The 24878-nt window shown below is 47.5% G+C and overlaps 1 protein-coding gene across 9 annotated transcripts in view; it reads right to left on the reverse strand.

Annotated features, from left to right (window-relative positions):
- MST1 (macrophage stimulating 1) overlaps positions 1-24878 on the reverse strand; it is a 40543-nt gene that overhangs the window by 12045 nt on the left and 3620 nt on the right. For 4 of the 9 annotated variants that reach the window (XM_054035372.1, XM_054035369.1, XM_054035371.1 and 1 more), the window contains exons 3-5: positions 17951-18063; positions 16330-16444; positions 327-466 (exon numbers count right to left, since the gene is read on the reverse strand). In XM_054035372.1, coding sequence (XP_053891347.1) covers positions 327-466; positions 16330-16444; positions 17951-18063 — 368 coding nt within the window. Of the gene's footprint in view, positions 1-326; positions 467-16329; positions 16445-17946; positions 18064-24878 lie in introns of all 9 variants that reach the window. The other 5 variants (XM_054035373.1, XM_054035374.1, XM_054035370.1 and 2 more) reach the window with 3 other exon arrangements.

The following is a 24878-nucleotide window of genomic DNA, read 5'->3' on the forward strand; positions in this document are numbered from 1 at the left end:
AATAGTGGGTGCTCAGCACCGACCAGCCACAGCTGTTCCCCGCCCCTGCTCATCAGGTGATGGGGGAACACCACTGCCCAACAGCTGATGGGGGTGGTGCCACTGTCAAACAGCTGTTTGGCGGTTGCGGGGACTTGGGGAGGGTGGAGAGTGGTGGGTGTGTGGGAGCCTCGGGGAGGGGGGCAGAGTGGAGGTGGGAAGAGACGGAGCAAAGACTTGGGGGAAGTGGCTGAGCGGGGTTGGGGCCTCAGGTGAAGTGGGGGTTGAGCACCTCCTGGGAAAAGGAAAAGTCGGCACCTGTGCTTGGGGGAAGGCGGTTCACTCACCATCTTCACACTTCTTGATACCACAGCTCTGGTGCCGGACGGCTGGGTCCATGGTGTAGCACCAGGGACCCCGCTCATCTCTGTCTGGGTTCCGGCAGTAGTTCTCCTCAAGGCCGTTCCGCAGAGAGGGAGAAAACCTGCTGGGACACAGAGCGCGCAGGGGGCTGGGATGGTTTCAGTGACTGGGGCTCTGGGGGCACAGCTCAAAGGGAGGAGCTCTCAGCCCTCAGGCCAGGCTACATGACAAAGTAGGTCAATGCAAGTGGCCTGGCAGAGACTTAGGATATGTCTACACTACAGCCAGATTGACGCTCTGGCGATCAATGCACTGGGGTCAATTTAGCAGGTCTAGTGAAGACCCACCAAATCGACCGCAGATCGCTCTCTGGTCAACCCCCATATTCAAGCCCGAACGAAAAGAGTAAGATAAGTCAACGGGAGAGTGTCTCCCATCAACCCAGTGCGATGTAGACACCACAGTAAATTCACCTAAGTTACGTCAACTCCTAACTACGTTGACTAACTTACACCAGAGTGGTGTGGATTCTTCCAACCTGAACCCCATCAGATTTCTTTTGGCCCAATCCTCCAATTTGTCTAGATCACTCTGGATCCTGTCCATACCCTCCAGCATATCTACCGCTTCCCGCAGCTTAGTGTCATCTCCAAACTTGCTGAGGGTGCAATCCATACCATCATCCGGATCATTAATAAAGCTGTTGAAGAAAACTGGCCCCAGGACCAAACCCTGTGGTACGCCACTTGATACCGGCTGCCAACTAGACATCGAACTGTTGATCACTACCCATTGACTTCGACAATCTAGCCAGCTTTCTAGCACCTTATAGTCCATTCATCCAATCCATACTTTTTTAACCTGCTGTGGGAGACCGTATCAAAAGCGATGTTAAAGTCAAGCTATATCAGGTCTACTGCTTTCCCCTTGTCCACCTAATCAGTTAGCTCATCATAGAAGGCAACCAGATTGGTCAGGCATAACTTGCCCTTGGTGAATCCATGTTGACTGTTCCTGATCATCTTCATCTTCTTGAAGTGCTTCAAAATCCCGAGCCTCTTTTTGCCAGAAACTGGTTGTGACGGGTTCAGTCACAGAGATCCCCTTGGGACTGTCATCTGATATGCTGAAATTACCTTGGAGCCTGTTTTTCCTGCCAGCTTTTGACTTCCAGAACCCTGCCTTGTTGAACCAGACATGCTAGCCTGCTGCAACACAGACCCAGGGTCCTGACTATGCCCCCAAAGCTGCATGGTTTAAGTGAAAACAGCTCTGCTGGTTACCTGAACCAGCTCCCAGACACCCAGCTTTCAACGGGATCCAAACCCCAAATTAATCCGTTTTACTCTGTATAAAGCTTTGGAAGTGCAGAGTGGGACATGAAAGAAGATATTTATATGAAAAACATAGAGGCCTTAAAGTATCACATTTTTTGCTGCAGTACCTAGTGAGAGTGTCTAGAGAATGGGGCCCTATGAAAAAAGCAATATTGCACTTCTTGAAGAATATTTGGAAAGGTGAAATACTTTAATTCTGGAATTAAAGTAATTCTGGTGTCCAGTGCATGGTAGTCACTGGCTCATCCAGTGAGTCTGCTTTGCCATCACACACATGAAGAAGAGGCACGGGAGAGTTAAGGAGAGGCTGTCTGCAGAGAGGAAGCCAGTTTGTAGCCTGTGGGACAGAGGGATGTACGGGGAAGGCTCTGGACTAACCCTAATCCATTGTTTTCCCCTCTCATAAAGTTTATTTTTGGAGAATACTTCACAGCACATAGTGCAGCGTGCAGAGCAGCACTCAAAGCACACAGTGCTTGGAAATGTACAGCAAACAGCATAGAATTCATAGCTGTGACGTTATGAGTGTAATATAATATTTCACGGGAAGGTGACAGGACCAGAAAGAGTTAATTAACTCACAGATTGACCTGACCCATATCCGAATTTTAGAAACTGGTTAGGAAGATATGTAAATGAATAGAGCTTTGAAATGCAAGTCTGCATTGTTAGAGGTAGACGGGTAGGTGTTTGCTCAGGTCTTGGGACGTAAGCAAAGAAGTCTTGTCTATTGCTATAGCTTTGATTCAAAGATCAAAAAGGGAATATTAACATTTAGGAAGATACTTGAGTGAAATAGTATTAGTGTCTATATGTCTCTTTGAAGATTGCGGTAATCTGTATCTGAACTTTTTAATGGATAAATTACCCTGTGCTAATTGCCAGGATGTTTGGAAGAAGGAGCGTTAAGCCTATTGTTTTCTCAGGCCAAAAGGCTGCTGGAAATGTATAAGAACCCTGGGACACGATCCTTCTGCAGCTCAGATCTGCTTTGGGTTTCAAGAGGAGGAAACCTTAAACTACAAGGGATTGAGATCCCCAGTCACTGACTGGCGTCACCCTGAATATGGATATTGGACTATAATCTATGGATTATTTCTAAAAGGACTTTTGGCAAATACGAGCTCATCTCTGCTATGTATCTGAACCTCAAGAACTGAATTCAAATCTGTATGTATATTGATCTTTTAACCAACACTCTCTTTTCTTTTTAAATAAATTTTATTTTAGTTAATAAGAATTGATTATAAGCGTGGATTTTGGGTAAGAATTAAGTTATAATTAGACCTGGGTATGTGGCTGATCCTTTGGGGTTGGAAGAACCTTTTCTGTTATATGATGAGATAAGATTTTCCATAATCATCAGATCTGATGTGTGTGTCTGGACGGAGGCTGGGTACTTTAAGGGAACTGCGTTGTTTGAATTTCTAACTAACCAGTGAGGTACTATAGAAGCTGTTCTGTGCTGGCTTGGTAAATCTAAGTATTGGAATATCCAGCAGCGTCTGGGGTTTGTCTGCAGTTCACTCTAATTGAGTGACCTCAGCTGGCTCCCACGGGCAGCACTATCACAATAGCATCAACATACCCAGTCATATTTATAAATGTGCAGCAAGCACTGCACAGTTCTCAGCAGCACGAGGCCCAGAGAACAGTCAACTGCACAGTTCCATGGCTCTTATGTCTGACTGTTCAAAGTCAGCAGACTCCACCTCTGCCCTCCACCTGAGTGTCAGCTTTTTCCCCTTTGCCTCAAGATACTACTCAGCTATAACCATCGGGATCATTTTCTTACTGAAAGCCAATCTGGTGAGTAAACACCATTTCAGTCTACCAAGAGTACCATTCCACTGTTGTTCTGCACCTGTAGAGCTGGTGGTTGACTTTCCTTGGTGCTGTCTTGGTGGCCGGTGTACGGCTTCATGAACCAGGGCAGTAGGCTGGTTCCCCCGAATCACTATTGGCATTTTAATAGTGACAATAATGGTAATATCCCGGTCAGGAAAAAAATGTCCCTGCTTGCAGCTTTCTGAACAGTCCTGAGTTCTTAAGGATACAAGTGTCAGGCACCTTCCTCGACCAGCACACACTGATATCGGTGAGGTGTTGTGGTGAGCCACCAATATTTGCATAACCATAGAAAAGCAGCCCTTTCTGTTGCCTCACTGCAGATAAGGAACAGACACCTGCAAATCCATCCAGTCACAGTCCTACAGAGCAGGAGGTGATTAATGGCCCTACACACTTGCATGCCCCACTGTGCATTTTCAGATTCAAAATGATTTTTCAATGATTGGTAGCAATCCAGTGTTGCAAACTTCCAGAGTGCAATTGCCACTCATTGCTACATGGTCAGTGAAGCTTTCTGGTGTTCCTGCACAGAAGAGCTGGGGTGAGCTCAGCAGACAGAACCAGGAATGTGGCCTTGGGTATCCAAACGTTTTGCAGCTACTGCTCATCTTTCCAAACCTGCATGACGGTGCAATCCCAGCAATCAGTGCTCATTCTCAGGCACCGAATCAGTGCTCTACCATCTGTTGCTGCTCCATGGATGCCACCAATAACCCTAAGTTGCTTTTTGCTATGTCCCTTAGCAAACTGTCTTCAGAGAAATGGTCATGTCCCCCGTTGTTGCAGTTCTTCCTGTAGCCCTGCAAATCCTGGAGCATGGTGCATCCTGTATTTGCCACATTCATGAGATCAGTGCATATTTCTGTGGGCTCCATGCTTCTGTCAGATATGGCAAAGACTGGGAAGTGCCATATGGGTTTGTGGGATTTTTTAAAATAGTAGGAAAATTATGGGATATGGATGACATTATGAGCGGGAGAAAGTTGCATGCTGGGAATGTGACCCCTAGATTCCAGAGATTCCTGGTGATTTATATCCCAAAACACATTGCAAAAATTTCCCAGAAGGCATTGTGCTGGGATGCCTACCTGTGCGGCACTGGCACAGCCCTCCTGGTGAGCATGTGCAGTGCTGATGCACACTGCCGAGCATGAATGTGCCTGCGTGATATACAACCATTGGCAGCTGTACGCTGATGTAACTTGTGTCAACCACATTGTAGTGCAACCATAGAGCCAGTAAACTCACATGCCAAGTGTGACGCATAATGGGAAATGATTAAGCATCCTGTAGGATGTCATTCACACAAATTCAACCCTTAAAGACATATGGGAAGATAATGTTTGTGTTTTTGTGTATTTACATATATATTGATGGTGATCAACAATGTGATCAAACAGTTGCTGTCTATGCCATATTCTATTAATTCAGAGATCAAAGGGACATAAATGAACTGTAAATCTAGGATATCGCTGTATTCATCTTTCTTTGAAATGTATAGCAAATCATCTGTGAATGGTGGAAAAGCAGGCAATTGCCTGATGTTGATCCGTGTGGATAATTACCCCTGACACTTTAGGAAATGAGGGTCTATTGTTCACTGAGGTACTCCGAGCTGTCAAAGAAGGCCTGATACTGTATAAAAAAATGGATTGGGTCCTGATCCTGTCATCTCAGATCTGCTTGCGGCTTCATGCAGGAGAAGCCTAAGCCTCAAGAACTGAGATCCCAGCTCTGACTGGACTGCTCTGAATACAAACATTCGACTATAACCTATAACATTGGACTATAACTATAACCTATTTCTAAAAGAACTATTTGCATCTACAAAGCTCACCATCTCCGCTATGAATTTGAATCTCAAGATTGACTAATGTCTGAATGTACACGGATCTTTTAACCAATTCACTCTCCCTTTTCTTTAATAAATTTTAGTCTAATTAATAAGAATTGGCTGTAAGCGTGTATTTGGGTAAGAGCTGGAATATTCATTAACCTGGGCGGTAATGTGTCCGATCATTTGGGACTGGTAGAATCTTTTATTTTATATGATGAATAAGATTTTCAGTAATCGTCATCATATTTGACTTGGGTGACTAGGTGGAGGCCTGAGGCTGGAATACTTTAAGGGATCTGTGTAGTTGACGTCTGAGTAACCAGAGAGGTATAATAGAAGCTGTTTTGTGGTGGCTTGGTAAATTGGACTATTCACCAGCTTTGGGGAGTGCCAGCCCCATTCTTTGTAGTTCATCCTAATTGAGTTACCTCAGGTGGCTCCCCTGGGATCCTGGTCACAGTGGTATACTTATGCTCATATACACATTACCACAGGTTAATTGGTTTTTTTTTATCAGAACCACATGCTTGTCAAAAAGTAATTTTGATATTGGGGAGTTTAAGGATTAAAAATCAGTTACAATGAGTGACCCACACTCATATGAAGATCTTGACAGAAAAACCCTTGAAAAATTGTGCTTACAGAGCGGGTTGTTTAAAACAAAGGCTCCAGAGCAGGATCTGAAAAATCTGTTAATGGCCAGTGATAAGGAAGCAGACCCAGCAAAAATGCCTGCAATAAGACACCAGCAGCAGCTGGAACATGAACAAAAGCTAATAGATCTTCAATTGCAAAAGATAGCCGATATGGAAAAAGAAGCCCATTTAAAGCTTATGGAATTGCTGGCTGCTGAGGAGAAGCCTCACCAGATGCAACAGGAATGTGCCAGACTTCAGCTCCAAGTCTTGGAAGAGCAGAAAAGGCTACCACAACCTGGAGATCCATCCCCTTATGACAATAAAAACTGGGAAAGAATTTGTCCCATTTACAAAGATACTGAGGACACAGAGAAATTTCTATCTACCTTTGAGCATTTGTGTGAAATTCACAATAGCCCAGAAGTATTGTGCATGACTGTCCTGCTGACCAGATTGACTGGGAAAGCCAGGGAACTGTTCAATGAAATGGATACGGATGAAGCATTGAATTATGTAAACTATAAAGACAGTGTGTTAAACGTTTTAAGGTTACCTCTGAAACTTGCAGGTTGAAATTTAGAAATTTTAAAATGTCTAATGGTATTTCTTATGTGGAATGTGCTCATAAACTGTTAAATTTAGTCAGGAAGTGGCTTACTAGTGAGAAAGCATGAAGTAATTGTGTTAGGGCACTGCTGGAGAAGCCCTTAAGCAGCTCTTGCTACTCCCTCCCCAGTCAGGAAGAATGGATTGAGGCTGGGTGAACCGCACTATGTTTGCCTGGTAACTGACCACACCTCATTAGCAGGCGCTATAAGGCTGGAAGGAAGTGAGGGAAATGGGGGTGGAGACTACGAGCAGGAGGTCAGACTCAGAGGAAGTAGGTTCCTCCTATTCTGTTGCTGACCAGGCCTGCAGTAGGCCAAGCAGTTGTAAAGCCTGTATATAGTTGGAAACTGGTGGTGGGAAACTGATCACGAATAAAGACCATGGGTGTTGCTGCAGACTGAAGTGTCCCTGATTCACGGAGGAGAGGAGCCAAGGGGCTGAATCCAGAGGGGCTCTATGGGCACCCTGTTACAGTAATTTTGAACTATTAATGCAATGAATTACACTTGAACAAATGTTAAATTTGGTGCCAGATGAGGTCTGGGCTGCTATATGTGATAAAAAGCCCAGGTCTGTTTGCATGCTGCTGAAATTGCAGATGAATTTCTGCAGAATCGAAGTCATGAAATAAATAAGCCCCTGGGAAATAATAATCACTATTCACCCCAGTTTAAAATAAAGAGAGGGTTTCAGAGTAAACCTAACCCCAAATGGATAAAAGAGCTCATGGGAACCAAGAGTTCAAAACCTCTTACCCTGAAGGAATGCCAGTTATCTGACACCAATGTGAAATGCCTGGGTACATAAAGCCAAATTGTCCAAAATTCCAAATCACCCCATGACCTGATATTCCCGTGAGTGCCAATGCCTTAACTGTGAGTGCAGATGCTAACCCTGTAAATGTTAACATTGTCTCCCTAGCCCCAAGAAGAATGTAGGGGAAGGACAGTGTTGGTGTTGGTGTCACTAGGCATAACCCTACGTAACTCGGGAGGGTGGAAGGCCACTAGTGTCAATGAAGCCTTCCTGCACTAGGCCCAAAAGAACCAAACTTCTCCCATGTTTAAACTCTAATCGACCTCACAAGCCAGATGCAATTGGAATGTGTAAGCAACCAGTTATCTGTGTGCAACCCCCTGCTCATACCGGCACCAAGCGGTAATAATGAGGCCTGCATGTTTCTGGCTGAAGGGAAAATAACAGTTCAAAGGGAAATAGGACAAGATAATGGTTTAAAGAAGTTACTAACAAGCTAGACGTATAGCTGCCAAGAATGACTTAACTGCTTAAATGTAATTGCTATTTGCTTAGTAACTGTTACCAGGGAAGGGAGGGGTGGAGGGGGTGACGCTTAGCTGCAAAAATGTATAAGAAGAGAGAAACTGCTTATGATGGGTGTGCTTGATTTGAGACGTGCCAGTCTCCTTGCACTGCTTTGAGATCTCAAATAAACTTTGATTGCTTCTCCACCCTGGTGTGTTTATTGGCACAAAGCACACCGGGCAATGAACCCCGCTGTTGCTGTCCTCGGGCACTCTGTGCCGGCAACAACAGTGTCTTGTGAATTATGTCAGAAATGAGTCTTGGAGCAGTAGTGATAAATTTACTAAGAGCGCAAAGGTGAATAGTGTGGATTGTTAAGGAGTGTTATGTCTGAGAGGAGGACAAACTGACAGGCAAGAACATAACTGCTCTGGCTCTAGCTGAGTTTCCTGTAACTGTTCCTTTAGCTAAGATCCACCTGAAGTGGGGGAATTTAATGGTGAACTGATGGTAGGCATTCAAAATAAACTTCCGGCGGACATTGTGACAGGGAATGACGTTATGACTAAGTTTAATATGGTTAATGTCACAACAAGGTCTCAAGGGACGTATGATGGTGACGCCTCTAGCTTGCCTGATGTCAATGAAAAGAGCTGTGAAAGGGAGGAAAATGCCTCCAGCCCTCTGACTATAGCCTCTAGCAGCCCCCATGCAGGGGGATCAGGTGAAAATCTTCCTGATGTGCCAGAGATGGTTCTGAATTTAAGTGAAACTCAGCAGGAATTTATTGCGGCCCAGCAGAGCGATGTTTCATTAGAACAGGCCAGGGCCAGTGCTCAGAGTAATGGCCCAACTGAAGAAGGAAGGGGAAGTTTTTTGGTAAGAGATGGAATATTGTTTAGGGAAGCACCCACAGGGAAGAGGTTATCCAAAGACCTGTATCAGCAAATAGTTGTTCCAGAGAAGTATAGGGGAGAGCTGCTTCAATTAGCTCATGATGGGCCATTTGGAGATCATTTAGGGCTCGAAAGAACATGTGACAGGTAGAGGCGGAACTTCTTTTGGCTGTTTAAGTATGACTCAGAAAAATTACTGCAGGAGCTGTGACTTAAGGGGTCTAGCAAGGTACCACTGCAGCCTTTACCCATTATATACTTTGCCAGAGTATCTGTGGACATTGTGGGACCTATATCCAGATGTTCCTCATGATCCAGGGGTCCCTGGATGGTTTAATCCTTCAGGGGCACGGGACTCTTGGTTCCAGCCAACCCTGAAGGGACTTGGCACCTAGGTAGTTCTCCATGAGCTGAATGGCCTCCATCATGGCGTTAGGGTGATGCTGCAACACCCACTCTCTTCCCCCAGAGGGCAGGATCTGGACAAACTGTTCTAGTAGAACCCGTTCAGCGACCTGCACCCCCATCTTTGCTTCTGGTTTGAGCCATCTCCAGCATGAGTCACGCCGCTTCTGGGTGACCAGGTGGGGTTGGGCTCCCGGCGGGTACCACTCCTCTTGGAAGCATTGCCAGAACATTTTCTCTGAGATATCTAGGCCATCGAGGATCACTGACTTGATCTAGGCATAGTCCTGGGCAGCGGTGAAGTCTAAAGCACGATATGAGGTCTATGCTACTCTGGTTAAGTACAGGGCCAGCACTGCAGCCCATTGGTCTTGGGGTCACCGGGCTACCATGGCCGCCCACTCAAAAGTCTCTAAGAAAGTCTCAGGATCATTGTCAGGTCCCATTTTGGCAAGCCGGCTAGAGGCGGGGTTAGGCAGCTCTGGTGGGCAATGATGGCAAAATGGAGGCCACCTGTTCTTGCTGCTGCTGCTGCTGGGCTGCCAACTCACGAATTAGCTGCCGCTGCTGCATGGCCATCTGCTGCCGGAGTTGCTCTTGATGATGGGTGCTTTTCTCAGCCATCCATTTCAGCAGCTGGTCCATCTCCATTCAAGGGCTTTTTCTCCCTTCCTCTCTGTGGCGCAGTAAGGAGCGGGGCAGACTGACCTGGTAATGAAATCTAGTTTTACTAGACTGTCTGCATTGGGGATGGGATAGCAGGGGATGACTTTTCTTGAGGGGAGATACCTGAGCCTGTAACCCAAGCCGGGAGGGGGGTTGGGCCAGGTGACACCTTTGTCCGGGAAACTGGACAAAGGCTAGAGGAGGAGTCGGGGGGAGGGGGAGTGACTGCTGGAGGGGGTTCTTCAGATGGGCTGGCTGGGGAGAGGGCTCAGAACCTGTTGTCTGAGCTGCTCCCTATGTAAGTCCTTTAGTTTGGGGCGTGGCCTTGCTAGTCCAGTTTCACCACAATTGGGACTTGGCGGTTAGTTCCCCTTGGCAGGGGAAGACTTACTTGCTTCCAGTGGCTGCGCTGGCAGGCAGGTTGTGTCTGTGCTTTCAGGCAGACACACAGAGAGCTCCTGCCTCTTCGCCAGTCAGCCACTGGCTGAGCCAGGCTCCCTTCTTTTCTCCCTCCTCCAGACCTGGCATTGGCTGCAGGTATAACGAGGAGGGGCTCGCTGAACCCACAGGTTTTCTTTAACCCCTGCTATGCCTGGCAGCCATCTTCTTCATAATGATGAATAAGATTTTCATTAATTCTCATCATATTTGACTTGGATGACTAGGGGGTGGCCTGAGGCTGGGTTACTTTAAGGGAATTGTGTTGTTGACTTCTGAGTAACCTGTGAGGTATAACAGAAGCTGTTTTGTGATGGCTTGGTAAATCTAAGTATTGGAATATCCACCAGCTTTGGGGATTGCCTGCCCCATTCTTTGCAGTTCACCCTAATTGAGGGACTTCCGCTGACTTCCCTGGAATTACGGTCACAACAAGGGACTTCTGAGAGCCCCTGCTGCCTCCCCAGGTGCTCTGGCACAGCTGCGGGGGCTCTGTGCAGCACAGTAACCCAACTGGGAACCAAGCCTCAGAAAGCTGCACCCGCAGAGCTTATGCAGCCCCCTGCCATGAGAGTGATTCAAAGATTAGTAACTGAGTCACAGAGCTCAATCTCTTTAGTTTAACAATCTATAAGCACCAGTGGGGGAACAAACATTTGGTAACATAGGGCTCTTCAGTCTAGCAGAGAAAGATCCAACACGGCCAATGCCTAGAGTGGAAGCTAGATTAATTCAGACTGGAAATCAGGTGTACATTTATAATGGTGAGACTAATTAGCCATTGGAACCATGTAACAACATAGGAATGGCCCTATTGGATCAGACCAAAGGTCCATCTAGCCCAGTATCCTGTCTTCCGACAGTGGCCAGTGCCAGGTGCCCCAGAGGGAATGACCAGAACAGGTAACACTGGTCTACAATTTTTGAGAAGTCATCTGCTTCAGAGATAAAATGTGCTATTTATTATGTATTTTGATGTGCTGAATTCAAATATGACAATTAAAACAACTGATTGGCTACTGTTTCTAAGATATTTAAGTTTTTACATTTTATGTCTGTGTATATTGTGTAGATAGTAGAGTTTTAATCATAAATTGTAAACCTAGGTCTTTTCATGTGTTTATGGTTGCTTTACATGATAATATTTCATCTGTCCTGTTTATGTAACACTTTAAAAATCAGCAAAAGGGTTATATAAATAAAATTTATTATGAAACAAAAGGCAAAAAACTGTTATGTACATAGTTTAGTCCTATTCAGTGTCTACTCGGCGCTTCTTGGCTTGTCTCTTGTATTCATTAAATGGAGCATCTCTTGTCGCTGTCCAGCAATAGTCTGCAAGCATTGATGGGCTCCATTTGCCCTGATAGCGTTTCTCCATTGTTGCAATGTCCTGGTGAAATCGCTCGCCGTGCTCGTCGCTCACTGCTCTGCAGTTTGATGGAAAAAAATCTGGATGAGAGTGCAAAAAATGTATCTTTAGTGACATGTTGCAACCAAGGCTTTTGTATGCCTTGAGGAGGTTTTCCACCAACAAGCTGTAGTTGTCTGCCTTGTTGTTTCCGAGAAAATTTATTGCCACTAACTGGAAGGCTTTCCATGCCGTCTTTTCCTTGACACACAGTGCATGGTCAAATGCATCATCTTGAAGAAGTTCACGAATCTGAGGACCAACAAAGACACCTTCCTTTATCTTAGCTTCACTTAACCTTGGAAATTTTCCACGGAGGTACTTGAAAGCTGCTTGTGTTTTGTCAATGGCCTTGACAAAGTTCTTCATCAGACCCAGCTTGATGTGTAAGGGTGGTAACAAAATCTTCCTTGATTCAACAAGTGGTGGATACTGAACACTTTTCCTCCCAGGCTCCAATGACTGTTGGAGTGGCCAGTCTTTCTTGATGTAGTGGGAATCTCTTGCACGACTATCCCATTCGCAGAGAAAACAGCAGTACTTTGTGTATCCAGTCTGCAGACCAATCAGGAGAACAAAAACCTTCAAATCGTCACAAAGCTGCCACTGATGTTGGTCATAGTTTATGCACCTCAAAAGTTGTTTCATGTTGTCATAGGTTTCCTTCATATGGACCGCATGACCAACTGGACTTGATGGCAAAACATTGCCATTATGCAGTAAAACAGCTTTAAGACTCATCTTCGATGAATCAATGAACAGTCTCCACTCATCTGGATCGTGAACGATGTTGAGGGCTGCCATCACACCATCGATGTTGTTGCAGGCTACAAGATCACCTTCCATGAAGAAGAATGGGACAAGATCCTTTTGACGGTCACGGAACATGGAAACCCTAACATCACCTGCCAGGAGATTCCACTGCTGTAGTCTGGAGCCCAACAGCTCTGCCTTACTCTTGGGTAGTTCCAAATCCCTGACAAGGTCATTCAGTTCACCTTGTGTTATGAGGTGTGGTTCAGAGGAGGAGGATGGGAGAAAATGTGGGTCCTGTGACATTGATGGTTCAAGACCAGAAGTTTCATCCTCTTCCTCGTCTGACTCAAGTGAGAATGATTCTGGTGCATCAGGAACCGGCAGTCCTTCTCCGTGGGGTACTGGGCGTATAGCTGATGGAATGTTTGGATAATGCACAGTCCACTTTTTCTTCTTTGACACACCTTTCCCAACTGGAGGCACCATGCAGAAGTAACAATTGCTGATATGATCTGTTGGCTCTCTCCAAATCATTGGCACTGCAAAAGGCATAGATTTCCTTTTCCTGTTCAACCACTGGCGAAGATTTGTTGCACAAGTGTTGCAGCATATGTGTGGGGCCCACCTCTTGTCCTGATCTCCAATTTTGCAGCCAAAATAAAGGTGAAAGGCTTTCTTAACCATAGTGGTTATACTGCGCTTTTGTGATGCAAAAGTCACTTCACCACAAACATAGCAGAAGTTATCTGCACTGTTCACACAAGTACGAGGCATCTCTGCTCACTTTGGCTAAACAGAAATTGTCCCTTTGCAAAATCAAACACTGACAAATAAGAGAGCACGACACTGTATGATTTCTAGAGCTGATATAGGGCAATTTGTTCAGCAGAGTGATGTAAGCTTCGTTATGATTGCATCATCCATGACTTCTAGGAATAACATGATGCAATTCATATCATGTATGACGCAATACCAGCTTCAGATTCCATCATTCATTATTTTGCCTAAAAAGCAAGTACTGTCCAAACCCAGTCATAGATTTATTCATAGATCCAGTCAAAGATGTATTTTAGTCATTTCTGGTTTAAATTGAGATCCCTCCCTTTATAACTCACTTATCCTCCGCCATTCCCAAGTCAAGGGTCGTATATACTGACCCAATAGCATATCTTGAAAACTAGAGCCAATCAACAATTTTAAGCATCGTTTTCGTTCTCAGTGATCCAGAATTAGTAAAGTTTGACTACATTTATTTCAGAAGCATTTTGGCTGTAGAGCAGTGTAATCATGACGTGAGCCATGCCCTGTCACTCATTCCCAGCAGCTGGCAAACAGAGGCTAGGGACAGCATTCCTGTCCATTCTGGCTAATGGCCATTGATGGACCTAGCCTCCATGAATTTATCTAGCTCTTTTTGCAACACTGTTATGGTCTTGGCCTTCACAACATCCACTGGCAAGGAGTTCCACAGATTGACTGTGCGTTGTGTGAAGAAATACTTTCTTTTAGTTGATTTAAACCTGCTGCCTATTAATTTAATTTGGTGACCCCTGTTTCTTCTATGAGTAGTAGTAAACAACACTTCCTTATCTACTTTCTCTATACCAGTCATGATTTTATAGACATCTATCATATCTCCCATTAGTCGTCTCTTTTCCAAGCTGAAAAGTCCCAGTCTTATTAATCTCTCCTCATACGGAAACCGTTCCATACTGCTAATCATTTTTGTTGCCCTTTTCTGAACCTTTTCCAATTCCAATACATCTTTTTTTTGAGATGTGGCAACCACATCTGCACACAGTATTCAAGATGTGGGCATATCATGGATTTAGCTATCCCTTTCTTAATTATTTCATCATTCTGTTTGCTTTTTTGACTGCCGCTGCACATTGAGTGGATGTTTTCAGCCAACTATCCACAATGATTCCAAGATCTCTTTCTTGAGTGATAATAGCTAATTTAGACCTCCATCATTTTATATTTATAGTTGGGATTATGCTTTCCAATATGCATTACTTTGCATTTATCAACATTAAATTTCATATGGTGGATTCTCCATCAGTGACCATTTTAACTCAAGATAGGCTGCTTTTCTAAAAGCTCTGCTCCAGAAAGTGTTTTGGGGACATTCTCTGGCCTCTGTCCTACAGGGGGGGTCAGACTAGATTATCACAATGGTCCCTTCTGACCTGGGAATCTCTGAACCTTCCACCCATTTTGGGAGGGCCCCAGCACATTTGAGAGGCCCCAGTGCCCTTTGTGTAGCACTAATGGCAGGCATTCCCATCTCTGTGAGAGGCTGTGATGCTGTGCGATTGACTATGACCATTTATATAATTGATATTGCCACTGTTAGACAATTACAACAAATATTGTACAACGTATGTCACGTAAGGTGTCAGTGGAAAAGTTATGATTTGCTAAGTATGATTATCCTGTGGGTATGCATGCACAATTTGTGTATCTGAAGTTATGAATATTAACTATTCATGCATGTGTGTTGTCCGGGTAACAGCCACCAGATAAAATTTAAACTGAGATCAGGCCTCTTTGTGCTGATGTCCCATCAAGGACACACAGCTCTCACAATGGGCCATAGAAGAAACTTCTTCTGCCCTGATAGCGCTTCCTACAGAGGGAGGCTTCAGCCAGAACATGGGCAATGGCTGTCCCTGTGGGTCATCCAGTATCTAAGGACATGGGATATGCTCATGTGACCCTGGACTCCATCTTGGGCCAGTAACTTTCCATGCACCTGTGCTGTGAGCTTTGTTTGAGACAGTAGATTTCCAGGCAAATGGCAGAGGAGATAAAAGATCCCTGCGATATCTCCATTTGACCCTCCATTTCCTGCCCTGATTCTCTGGACTGTGGATTTACAATTCAAAGGAGCATTTTGAATTATGGACTGAGGACCTTCCAATCTTTTGGAAGTTACCAGAGAGACTTTACAAGCCATCAGTCTGTTCCATCACTGCTAGAAACCTGATAAAAGGACTTTGCAATCACTTCTATGTATATGATCTGTTAAACATTATTAATTCTCTTCTTTTTTTTTTATAATTAAATCTTTAGATTTGAGTTACTACAGGATTGGCACTAGCATGATTGCTGGGTAAAATCTGGGTTATATGTTGACCTGGCTGTGTGGTTGATCGCTTGGGATTAAAAGGACCCTTTGTTCGATGAAATTGGTTTTCAGTAACCACTCATCATAGAGTCCAGTGCCTGGGTGGTGAGCCAAGTGCAGTGATGCCTAAGAAGACTGCATCTTTCACTTCCTGTTTATCAGTGTGGTGAGACAGAAGTTACTTTGATTACTGGCTTGATATATCTAATGAGAAAACAACCACCAATCTGGAGTGAGTCTGCCCTATTTCTCCACAGTCTGTCCTGAATTTGACATACTCAGCTGTGACCCACTGAGGCACGTAGACAGAGGCACCATTTACTCTAGACTCCCAGAGCTGTTAGCTCCTGCAATACCAGCCCAATGAGAAGAGGAGCATGCTGGGGGCAGAGCTGCGGGAAAGTTAGCCCCTGCTACCAGAGGCCCTGCTTCCCAGCCTGGCTGACTGGCCCGACCCTGGGCTGACCCCAGCCACCCTCAGCTGCTGGCCGGCCCGAGCTGCCCTTGGATACTCCAGCCCCTGGTCACCAGCCCGAGCCCCAAGCTCCAAGCTGCTGACTGAAGCTGAGTCTCCGTCAGCTTCAGGGAAGAGGGGGAAGCATGGGCGAGGCCACAGCCTTGGTTAGGGGAGACTTAGCCTCCCCTGGCCTTCCATACTCATTGCCCATGCCAGTGGGCCCCCAGGTGGCACAGCCCCATCCATCATGGGAGAGCCCCACCAGCATGGGGTGGGCATAACCCTCACAGCACCTGTGATCATGGGGAAACTTCAGCCTCCACTGCTGGCAGTTCTTTCCCTTCTCCGTCGTGGACTGTATGCCCCGGTAGCTCCTCCCATCTGCCCTAATGCAATTCTGCATGTAATCTGTGGGTGAAAAGGGTGCCCCCATGAGCCCAGGGAGAATGTTTGTGGGGAGAGCAGCCAGCGCTCAGCATGAGTGGCTCCTGCAGCTCTACAGCAGCTCCAGCCAGCAGTGCGGAGCAGGCAGCCATCACCCCGTAGCAAGCGTGCTGGGGAGCTAGAGAGCTAGGGCAGAACTGGGCAGCTTCCCTGCAGTCGGGAGCCCGGGCCGGGGCACTCTGAGCACAGAGCCAGACACCAGAGCACTGGTGGCTTGAGAGAGCTGGCTCCTGTGGAGTGCAGAGATGGCCAGTTTGGGGGTCCAGGAGGTCACTGCCCTAGGAGAGGCTGGCACGGGGTAGGCAGGGTGGCAGGAGTCAATGACTGTAAGGCTGAAACCCAGCAGCCTGGCAGCTGTGAGCATGGCCGGGCGTGTTGTCATACAGCACAGACGGCCATGCCCTCTCCCAGGCCGTGTGAGCCGTCGAGTGCCTGCTCTGGAAATACTGCTGCCTTCACTCTGCCCTCTTACCTGAGGCTCCCCTTCGCTCACTGCAAACCCTCTGCTGGGCTGGGAGCTGCCCTCAGCTGGGCTTACTCTGCAGCCGGACACACAGGCAATAGACGGGCACTGTTGTGTCAGCCTCCAGGGCAAAGCCAGCCCAGGGTTGGCTCATGGTAGGAAGCACCTGGTTGGCAAAAGCCAGCAGCGGGATCCTGGAGTTCGATTTGATCAGCCCGAGGTCAAACTAGGCAAAAACACTGCTGCCCCTGCCCTTCACCCCTTGCCCTTGTCCCCACCCCCCCTACAGCCCTGTCCCTTGGCCTCGGCCACCCTGCACTCCCCCATCACTTGTCCCCACCCCCTGCCTTACACACTTTTCCCGCCTGCCCTCACCCCCTGCCCTCATCCTCACCCCCCACCCTACACACTTTCCCGTCCTGCCTCATTCCCTGCCCTCATCCCCACCCCCCCACCTCTGCCCCTACCACCCCCATCCCACTCCCCGCCCTACAACCTTGTCCCTCTGGCTCTCACCCCCTGCCCTTATCTCCACCCTACACCTATGTCTCTGGACCCCTTGCCCTCATCCCCACCCTTGCCCTACACCCCTGCTCCTGGGCCCCACTAACCTTGTCCCCTGCCCTTGTCCCCACACCCTGCCATAGTCCCCATCGTCTGCCCTACACCCCTGCCCCAAGCCTCCTTGCCCTCATCCCCAACACCCGCTATATACCCCTGCCCCTGGCCCCCCTGACCACGTCTCCACCTCCTGCCCTGATCTCCACATCTGTTGCTGTCCCCCACCCCTCGTCCCCTGCCCTATACCCCTGCCCTCATCCCCACCCCCTGCCCTACACCTCTGCCCCATCTCTCCCGCTTCTCACCCCCTGCGCTCATCTCTGCCCTCCTCCACCTCCCTGCCCTTCACTCCACCCCAGCCCCTCACCCCTGCTCTTCATCCCTGCCCTCGTTCCCACTCCCTGGCCTTCATCCCTGCCCCACCCCTCACCCCTGCCCCCACCTGCCTTTCTTCTGGTAGAGGTCATAGTGGACGTTCCTCTGAATGTGGGTTTGTGCTGAATGCTGGGTCCATGGCAGCAGCTGGCAGCTAAGGCGCTGGTGGTTGTAGTGAAAGGCCCTGAAGATCAAACCCAAGAGTCTCATCCAAGCTCAGAGTGGACCACAAGTTCCCAATCCCTGACAGACCCCCCCCACCTCATCCTCAGGGGCTGGGACAGAGCCAGTTCCTCAGCTCATGTGCCCTCTCCAGCACCTTCCATCCCCAGAGTAGGAGTCATCACCCATGCCTGGCCACAGCTAGCGAACCTGGGGGAGTTCAGAGCAAGGTGACAGAGTCCTCCCGCACCCCGGCTCCAGCCCTCAGCTCTCCCCCACCCCAGCTCCGCCCCCGCCCCGACTCTGGCTTCTGGCTCCTCCCCCTCCCCGGCACCGGATCCCAGCTCCTCCAGCACCCCGGCTCCATTCCCCAGCTCCTGGGGCTGCAGTGGGGCGGGGCTGGAATGGGGCAGACTGTGTGTGGAATAGGGTGTGGCCATGGGGGGAAGGGGCAGAATGGGGGCGGGACTACAGGCGGAAAGGGTGGTGATGGGCCCAGTGTTCCCTCTATTTCCCACGCATGTACGGGATGAATTTTGTTATGTGGAAGCAAAAGTCGATGGGAACATGGGAGTCAGTGACCATGAGATGGTCGAGTTCAGGATCCTGACAAAAGGCAGAAAAGAGAGCAGCAGAATACAGAGCCTGAACGTCAGAAAAGCAGACACTTTGACTCCCTCATGATCCCCTGGGACAATAACATGAGGGGGAAAGGAGTCAAGGAGATTTTAAAGAATTTTTATTTTTTAAAGATTTTAAAAGAATCTGTATTTTAAAGAATCGTTACTGAGGTTGCAAGAACAAACCATCCCGATGTGCAGAAAGAATAGTAAATATGGCAGGTGACCAGCTTGGCTTAACAGTGAAATCCTTGCTGATCTTAAAAACAAAAAAGAAGCTAATAAGAAGTGGAAGATTGGACAGATGACCAGGGAGGAGTATAAAAATATTGCTCAGGCATGCAAGAAGGAAATCAAGAAGGACAAATCACACCTGGAGTTACAGATAGCAAAAGATTTTAAGCATAAAAAGAAGGGTTTCTACAGGTATGTTAGCAACAAGGTCAGGGAAAGTGTGGGCCCCTTACTGAATGGGGGAGGCAACCTAGTGACAGAGGATACGGAAAAAGCTAATGTACTCAATGCTTTCTTTGCCTCTGTCTTCACAAACAACGTCAGTTCCCAGACTACTGCACTGGACAGCACAGTATGGGGAGGAGGCGACCATCCCTCTGTGGAGAGAGAAGTGGTTCGGGATTATTTAGAAAAGCTGGATGAGCACAAATCCATGGGGCCGGATGCACTGCATCTGAGGGTGCTAAAGGAGTTGGCAGATGTGATTGCAGAGGCATTGGCCATTATCTTTGAAAACTCGTGGCGATCGGGGGAGGTCCCAGATGACTGGAAAAAAGCTAATGTAGGTGCCCGTCTTTAAAAGGGGAAGGAGGATTGGGGAAACTATGGCCAGTCAGCCTCACCTCAGTCCCTGGAAAAATCATGGAGCAGGTCCTCAAGGAATCAATTTTGAAGCACTTAGAGGAGCGGAAAGTGATCAGGAACAGTCAGCATGGATTCACTAAGGGCAAGTCATGCCTGACTAACCTAATTGCCTTCTATGAGGAGATTACTGGGTCTGTGGGTGAGGGGAAAGCAGTGGGCATGTTATTCCTTGACTTTAGCAAAGCTTTTGATACGGTCTCCCACAGTATTCTTGCCAGCAAATTAACGAAGTATGGGCTGGATGAATGGACTATAAGGTGGATAGAAAGCTGGCTAGATCATCGGGCTCAATGGGTAGTGATAAATGGCTCCATGTCTAGTTGGCAGCCGGTATCAAGCAGAGTGCCCCAAGAGTCGGTCCTGGGGTCGGTTTTGTTCAATATCTTCATTAATGATCTGGAGGATGGCATGGATTGCACCCTCAGCAAGTTTGCAGATGACACTAAACTGGAAGGAGTTGTAAATACGCTGGAGGGTAGGGACAGGATACAGAGGGACCTAGACAAATTAGAGGATTGGGCCAAAGAAATATGATGAGGTTCAACAAGGAGAAGTGCAGAGTCCTGCACTTAGGATGGAAGAATCCCATGCATTGCTGTGGACTAGGGACTGAGTGGCTAGGCAGCAGTTCTGCAGAAAAGGACCTAGGGGTTATAGTGGACGAGAAGCTGGATATGAGTCAACAGTGTGCCCTTGTTGCCAAAAAGGCTAGCAGCATTTTGGGCTGTATAAGTAGGAGCATTGCCTGCAGATAGAGGGATGTCCAGATCATCTGGAGTACCATGTCCAGTTTTGGGCCCCACACTACAAGAAAGATGTAGAAAAATTTGAAAGAGTCCAGTGGAGGGCAACAAAAATGATTAGGAGGCTGGAGCACAAGATTTATGAGGAGAGGCTGCGGGAACTACCTGAAAAGGAGTTCCAAAGAGGATGGATCTAGACTGTTCTCAGTGGTACCAGATGGCAGAACAAGGAGTAATGGTCTCATGTTGCAGTGGGGGAGGTTTAGTTTGGATATTAGGAAAAACTTTTTCACTAGGAGCGTGGTAAAGCACAGGAATGAGTTATCTAGGGAGGTGGTGGAATCACCTTCCTTAGAGGTTTTTAAGGTCAGGCTTGACAAAGCCCTGGCTGGGCTGATTTAGTTGAGCGGGGGGGGGGGGGGGTGGACTAGATGACCTCCTGAAGTCCCTTCCAACCCTGATATTCTATGAGTCTCTGTGCATCAATATGGAGGTGATGTGTGACCTCCATATTGGTGCACATAACAAAATTCATGTGGTGGGGGTAAGTTCGAGGGTTTTGGAGTGTGGGAGGGGGTTCAGGGCTAGGGCAAAGGGTTGGGGTGCGGGGGGGGTTGAGGGCTCTGGCTGGGGGTGTGGGCTCTGGGGTGGGGCCGGGGATGAGGGGTTTGCAGTGCAGGCTTCCCTGCAGCCATTGATCACTACCCATTGAGCCCGACGATCTAGCCAGCTTTCTATCCACCTTATAGTCCATTTATCCAGCCCATACTTCTTTAACTTGCCAGCAAGAATATTGTGGGAGGCACTATCAAAAGCTTTGCTAAAGTCAAGGAATAATACATCCACTGCTTTCCCCTCATCCACAGAGCCAGTTATCTCGTCATAGAAGGCAATTAGGTTAGTCAGGCTGACTGTTCCTGATCACTTTCCTCTCCTCCAAGTGCTTTAGAATCGATTCCTTGAGTTCCTGCTCCATGGTTTTTCCAAGAACTGAGGTGAGGCTGACTGGCCTGTAGTTCCCGGATCCTCCTTCTTCCCTTTTTTAAAGATGGGGACTATATTAGCCTTTTTCCAGTCATCCAGGACCTCCCCCAAATCACGTGAGTTTTCAAAGATAATGGCCAATGGCTCTGTAATCACATCCGCCAACTCCTTTAGCACCCTAGGCTCAGTTAGTACAGCAACAAGTGAAATACTGTACCTGGGTATGTGTCTTGGGGAGGATGGCTTGACTTCTGATCAACAAAGGGGAAAAATGATAGGAAAGGAACCTGATCCTACCGACACGCACTCCCTATGAGCTCTCTTGGGAACTTTTAATTTCTGCAGAGAGTTCATTGAAATGTTCTTTGACAAAGCCAAGCCTCTGTACCAATTATTAAAGAAAAACAGGATTTGGATTGGGGGACCAGACCAACAGACTGCCCTGGTCACCTTGAAACAAGGTTTAGCTAGTGCTTCTGCCCTGGCTTAACCTGCCCTTGCCCTGCCCTTTGTGATTCAATTGGCCTCCTCAGAGACAAGTCTCAGAGCTACTCTCAACGAAAGGCAATGTGACAAGCTCAGAGTCATTGCATATGCCTCCAGGCTCCTGGATCAAATAGAGCCAGGCTTTACCCCCTGTGAAAAAGAGTGTCTTGCATTGGTCTGGAGCCTCATGCATTGGGAATTTATTATTGGCAGGTCAAAGGTCATTGTTCAGACTGTGTACATTCCCCACTCAAGTACATTACCCTGAGGTAAGTGGGGAAATGGGATCCTGGGAGGAAGCACAAGCAGGAGAGCACAAGAGGGGAGGACTCCTGTCTCATGCTGAGAAAGAGGGACGATCAATGAGTTATTTTAAGTGCCTATACACAAATGCAAGAAGCCTGGGAAACAAGCAGGGAGAACTGGAAGTCCTGGCACAGTCAGGGAACTATGATGTGATTGGAATAACAGAGACTTGGTGGGATAACTCACATGACTGGAGTTCTGTCATGGATGGATATAAACTGTTCAGGAAGGACAGGCAGGGCAGAAAAGGTGGGGGAGTTGCGTTGTATGTAAGAGAGGAGTATGACTGCTCAGAGCTCCGGTATGAAACTGCAGAAAAACCTGAGAGTCTCTGGATAAAGTTGAGAAGTGTGAGCAACAAGGGTGATGTCGTGGTTGGAGTCTGCTATAGACCACCAGACCAGGGGGATGAGGTGGACGAGGCTTTCTTCTGGCAACTAGCAGAAGTTGCTATATCGCAGGCCCTGGTTCTCATGGGAGACTTTAATCACCCTGATATCTGCTAGGAGAGCAATACAGCGGTGCACAGACAATCCAGGAAATTTTTGGAAAGTGTAGGGGACAATTTCCTGGTGCAAGTGCTGGAGGAACCAACTAGGGGCAGAGCTTTTCTTGACCTGCTACTCACAAACAGGGAAGAATTAGTAGGGGAAGCAAAAGTGGATGGGAACCTGGGAGGCAGTGACCATGAGATGGTCGAGTTCAGGATCCTGACACAAGGAAGAAAGGAGAGCAGCAGAATACGGACCCTGGACTTCAGAAAAGCAGACTTTGACTCCCTCAGGGAACAGATGGGCAGGATCCCCTGGGAGAATAACATGAAGGGCAAAGGGGTCCAGGAGAGCTGGCTGTATTTTAAAGAATCCTTATTGAAGTTGCAGGAACAAACCATCCCGATGTGTAGAAAGAATAGTAAATATGGCAGGCGACCAGCTTGGCTAAACAGTGAAATCCTTGCTGATCTTAAACGCAAAAAAGAAGCTTACAAGAAGTGGAAGATTGGACAAATGACCAGGGAGGAGTATAAAAATATTGCTCAGGCATGCAGGAGTGAAATCAGGAAGGCCAAATCACACTTGGAGTTGCAGCTAGCAAGAGATGTTAAGAGTAACAAGAAGGGTTTCTACAGGTATGTTAGCAAGAAGAAGAAAATCAAGGAAAGTGTGGGCCCCTTACTGAATGAGGGAGGCAACCTAGTGACCGAGGATGTGGAAAAAGCTAATGTACTCAATGATTTTTTTGCCTCTGTCTTCACGCACAAGGTCAGCTCCCAGATTGCTGCACTGGGCAGTACAGCATGGGGAGAAGGTGACCAGCCCTCTGTGGAGAAAGAAGTGGTTTGGGACTATTTAGAAAAACTGGACGTGCACAAGTCCATGGGGCCGGATGCGCTGCATCCGAGGGTGCTAAAGGAGTTGGCGGGTGAGATTGCAGAGCCATTAGCCATTATTTTTGAAAACTCATGGCGATCGGGGGAGGTCCCAGATGACTGGAAAAAGGCTAATGTAGTGCCCATCTTTAAAAAAGGGAAGAAGGAGGATCCGGGGAACTACAGGCCAGTCAGCCTCACCTCAGTCCCTGGAAAAATCATGGAGCAGGTCCTCAAGGAATCAATTATGAAACATTTAGAGGAGAGGAAAGTGATCAGGAACAGTCAGCATGGATTCACGAAGGGGAAGTCGTGCCTGACTAACCTAATTGCCTTCTATGATGAGATAACTGGCTCTGTGGATGAGGGGAAAGCAGTGGATGTGTTATTCCTTGACTTTAGCAAAGCTTTTGATACGGTCGCCCACAGTATTCTTGCCGCCAAGTTAAAGAAGTATGGGCTGGATGAATGGACTGTAAGGTGGATAGAAAGCTGGCTAGATCGTCGGGCTCAACGGGTAGTGATCAATGGCTCCATGTCTAGTTGGCAGCCGGTTTCAAGTGGAGTGCCCCAAGGGTCGGTCCTGGGGCCGGTTTTGTTTAATATCTTTATTAATGATCTGGAGGATGGTGTGGACTGCACTCTCAGCAAGTTTGCAGATGACACTAAACTAGGAGGCGTGGTAGATACACTAGAGGGTAGGGATCGGATACAGAGGGACCTAGACAAATTAGAGGATTGGGCCGAAAAAAACCTGATGAGGTTCAACAAGGACAAGTGCAGAGTCCTGCACTTAGGATGGAAAAATCCCATGCACTGCTACAGACTAGGGACCGAATGGCTAGGTAGCAGTTCTGCAGAAAAGGTCCTAGGGGTCACAGTGGACGAGAAGCTGGATATGAGTCAACAGTGTGCTCTTGTTGCCAAGAAGGCTAACGGCATTTTGGGCTGTATAAGTAGGGGCATTGCCAGCAGATCGAGGAACGTGATCGTTCCCCTTTATTCGACATTGGTGAGGCCTCATCTGGAATACTGTGTCCAGTTTTGGGCCCCACACTACAAGAAGGATGTGGAAAAATTGGAAAGAGTCCAGCAGAGGGCAACAAAAATGATTAGGGGTCTGGAGCACATGACTTATGAGGAGAGGCTGAGGGAACTGGGATTGTTTAGTCTCCAGAAGAGAAGAATGAGGGGGGATTTGATAGCAGCCTTCAACTACCTGAAGGGGGGTTCCAAAGAGGATGGAGCTCGGCTGTTCTCAGTGGTGGCAGATGACAGAACAAGGAGCAATGGTCTCAAGTTGCAGTGGGGGAGGTCCAGGTTGGATATCAGGAAAAACTATTTCACTAGGAGGGTGGTGAAACACTGGAATGCGTTACCTAGGGAGGTGGTGGAATCTCCTTCCTTGGAGGTTTTTAAGGCCCGGCTTGACAAAGCCCTGGCTGGGATG

This window comes from Malaclemys terrapin, chromosome 7, assembly GCF_027887155.1.
Source record: "Malaclemys terrapin pileata isolate rMalTer1 chromosome 7, rMalTer1.hap1, whole genome shotgun sequence".
Lineage (NCBI taxonomy): Eukaryota > Metazoa > Chordata > Testudines > Emydidae > Malaclemys > Malaclemys terrapin.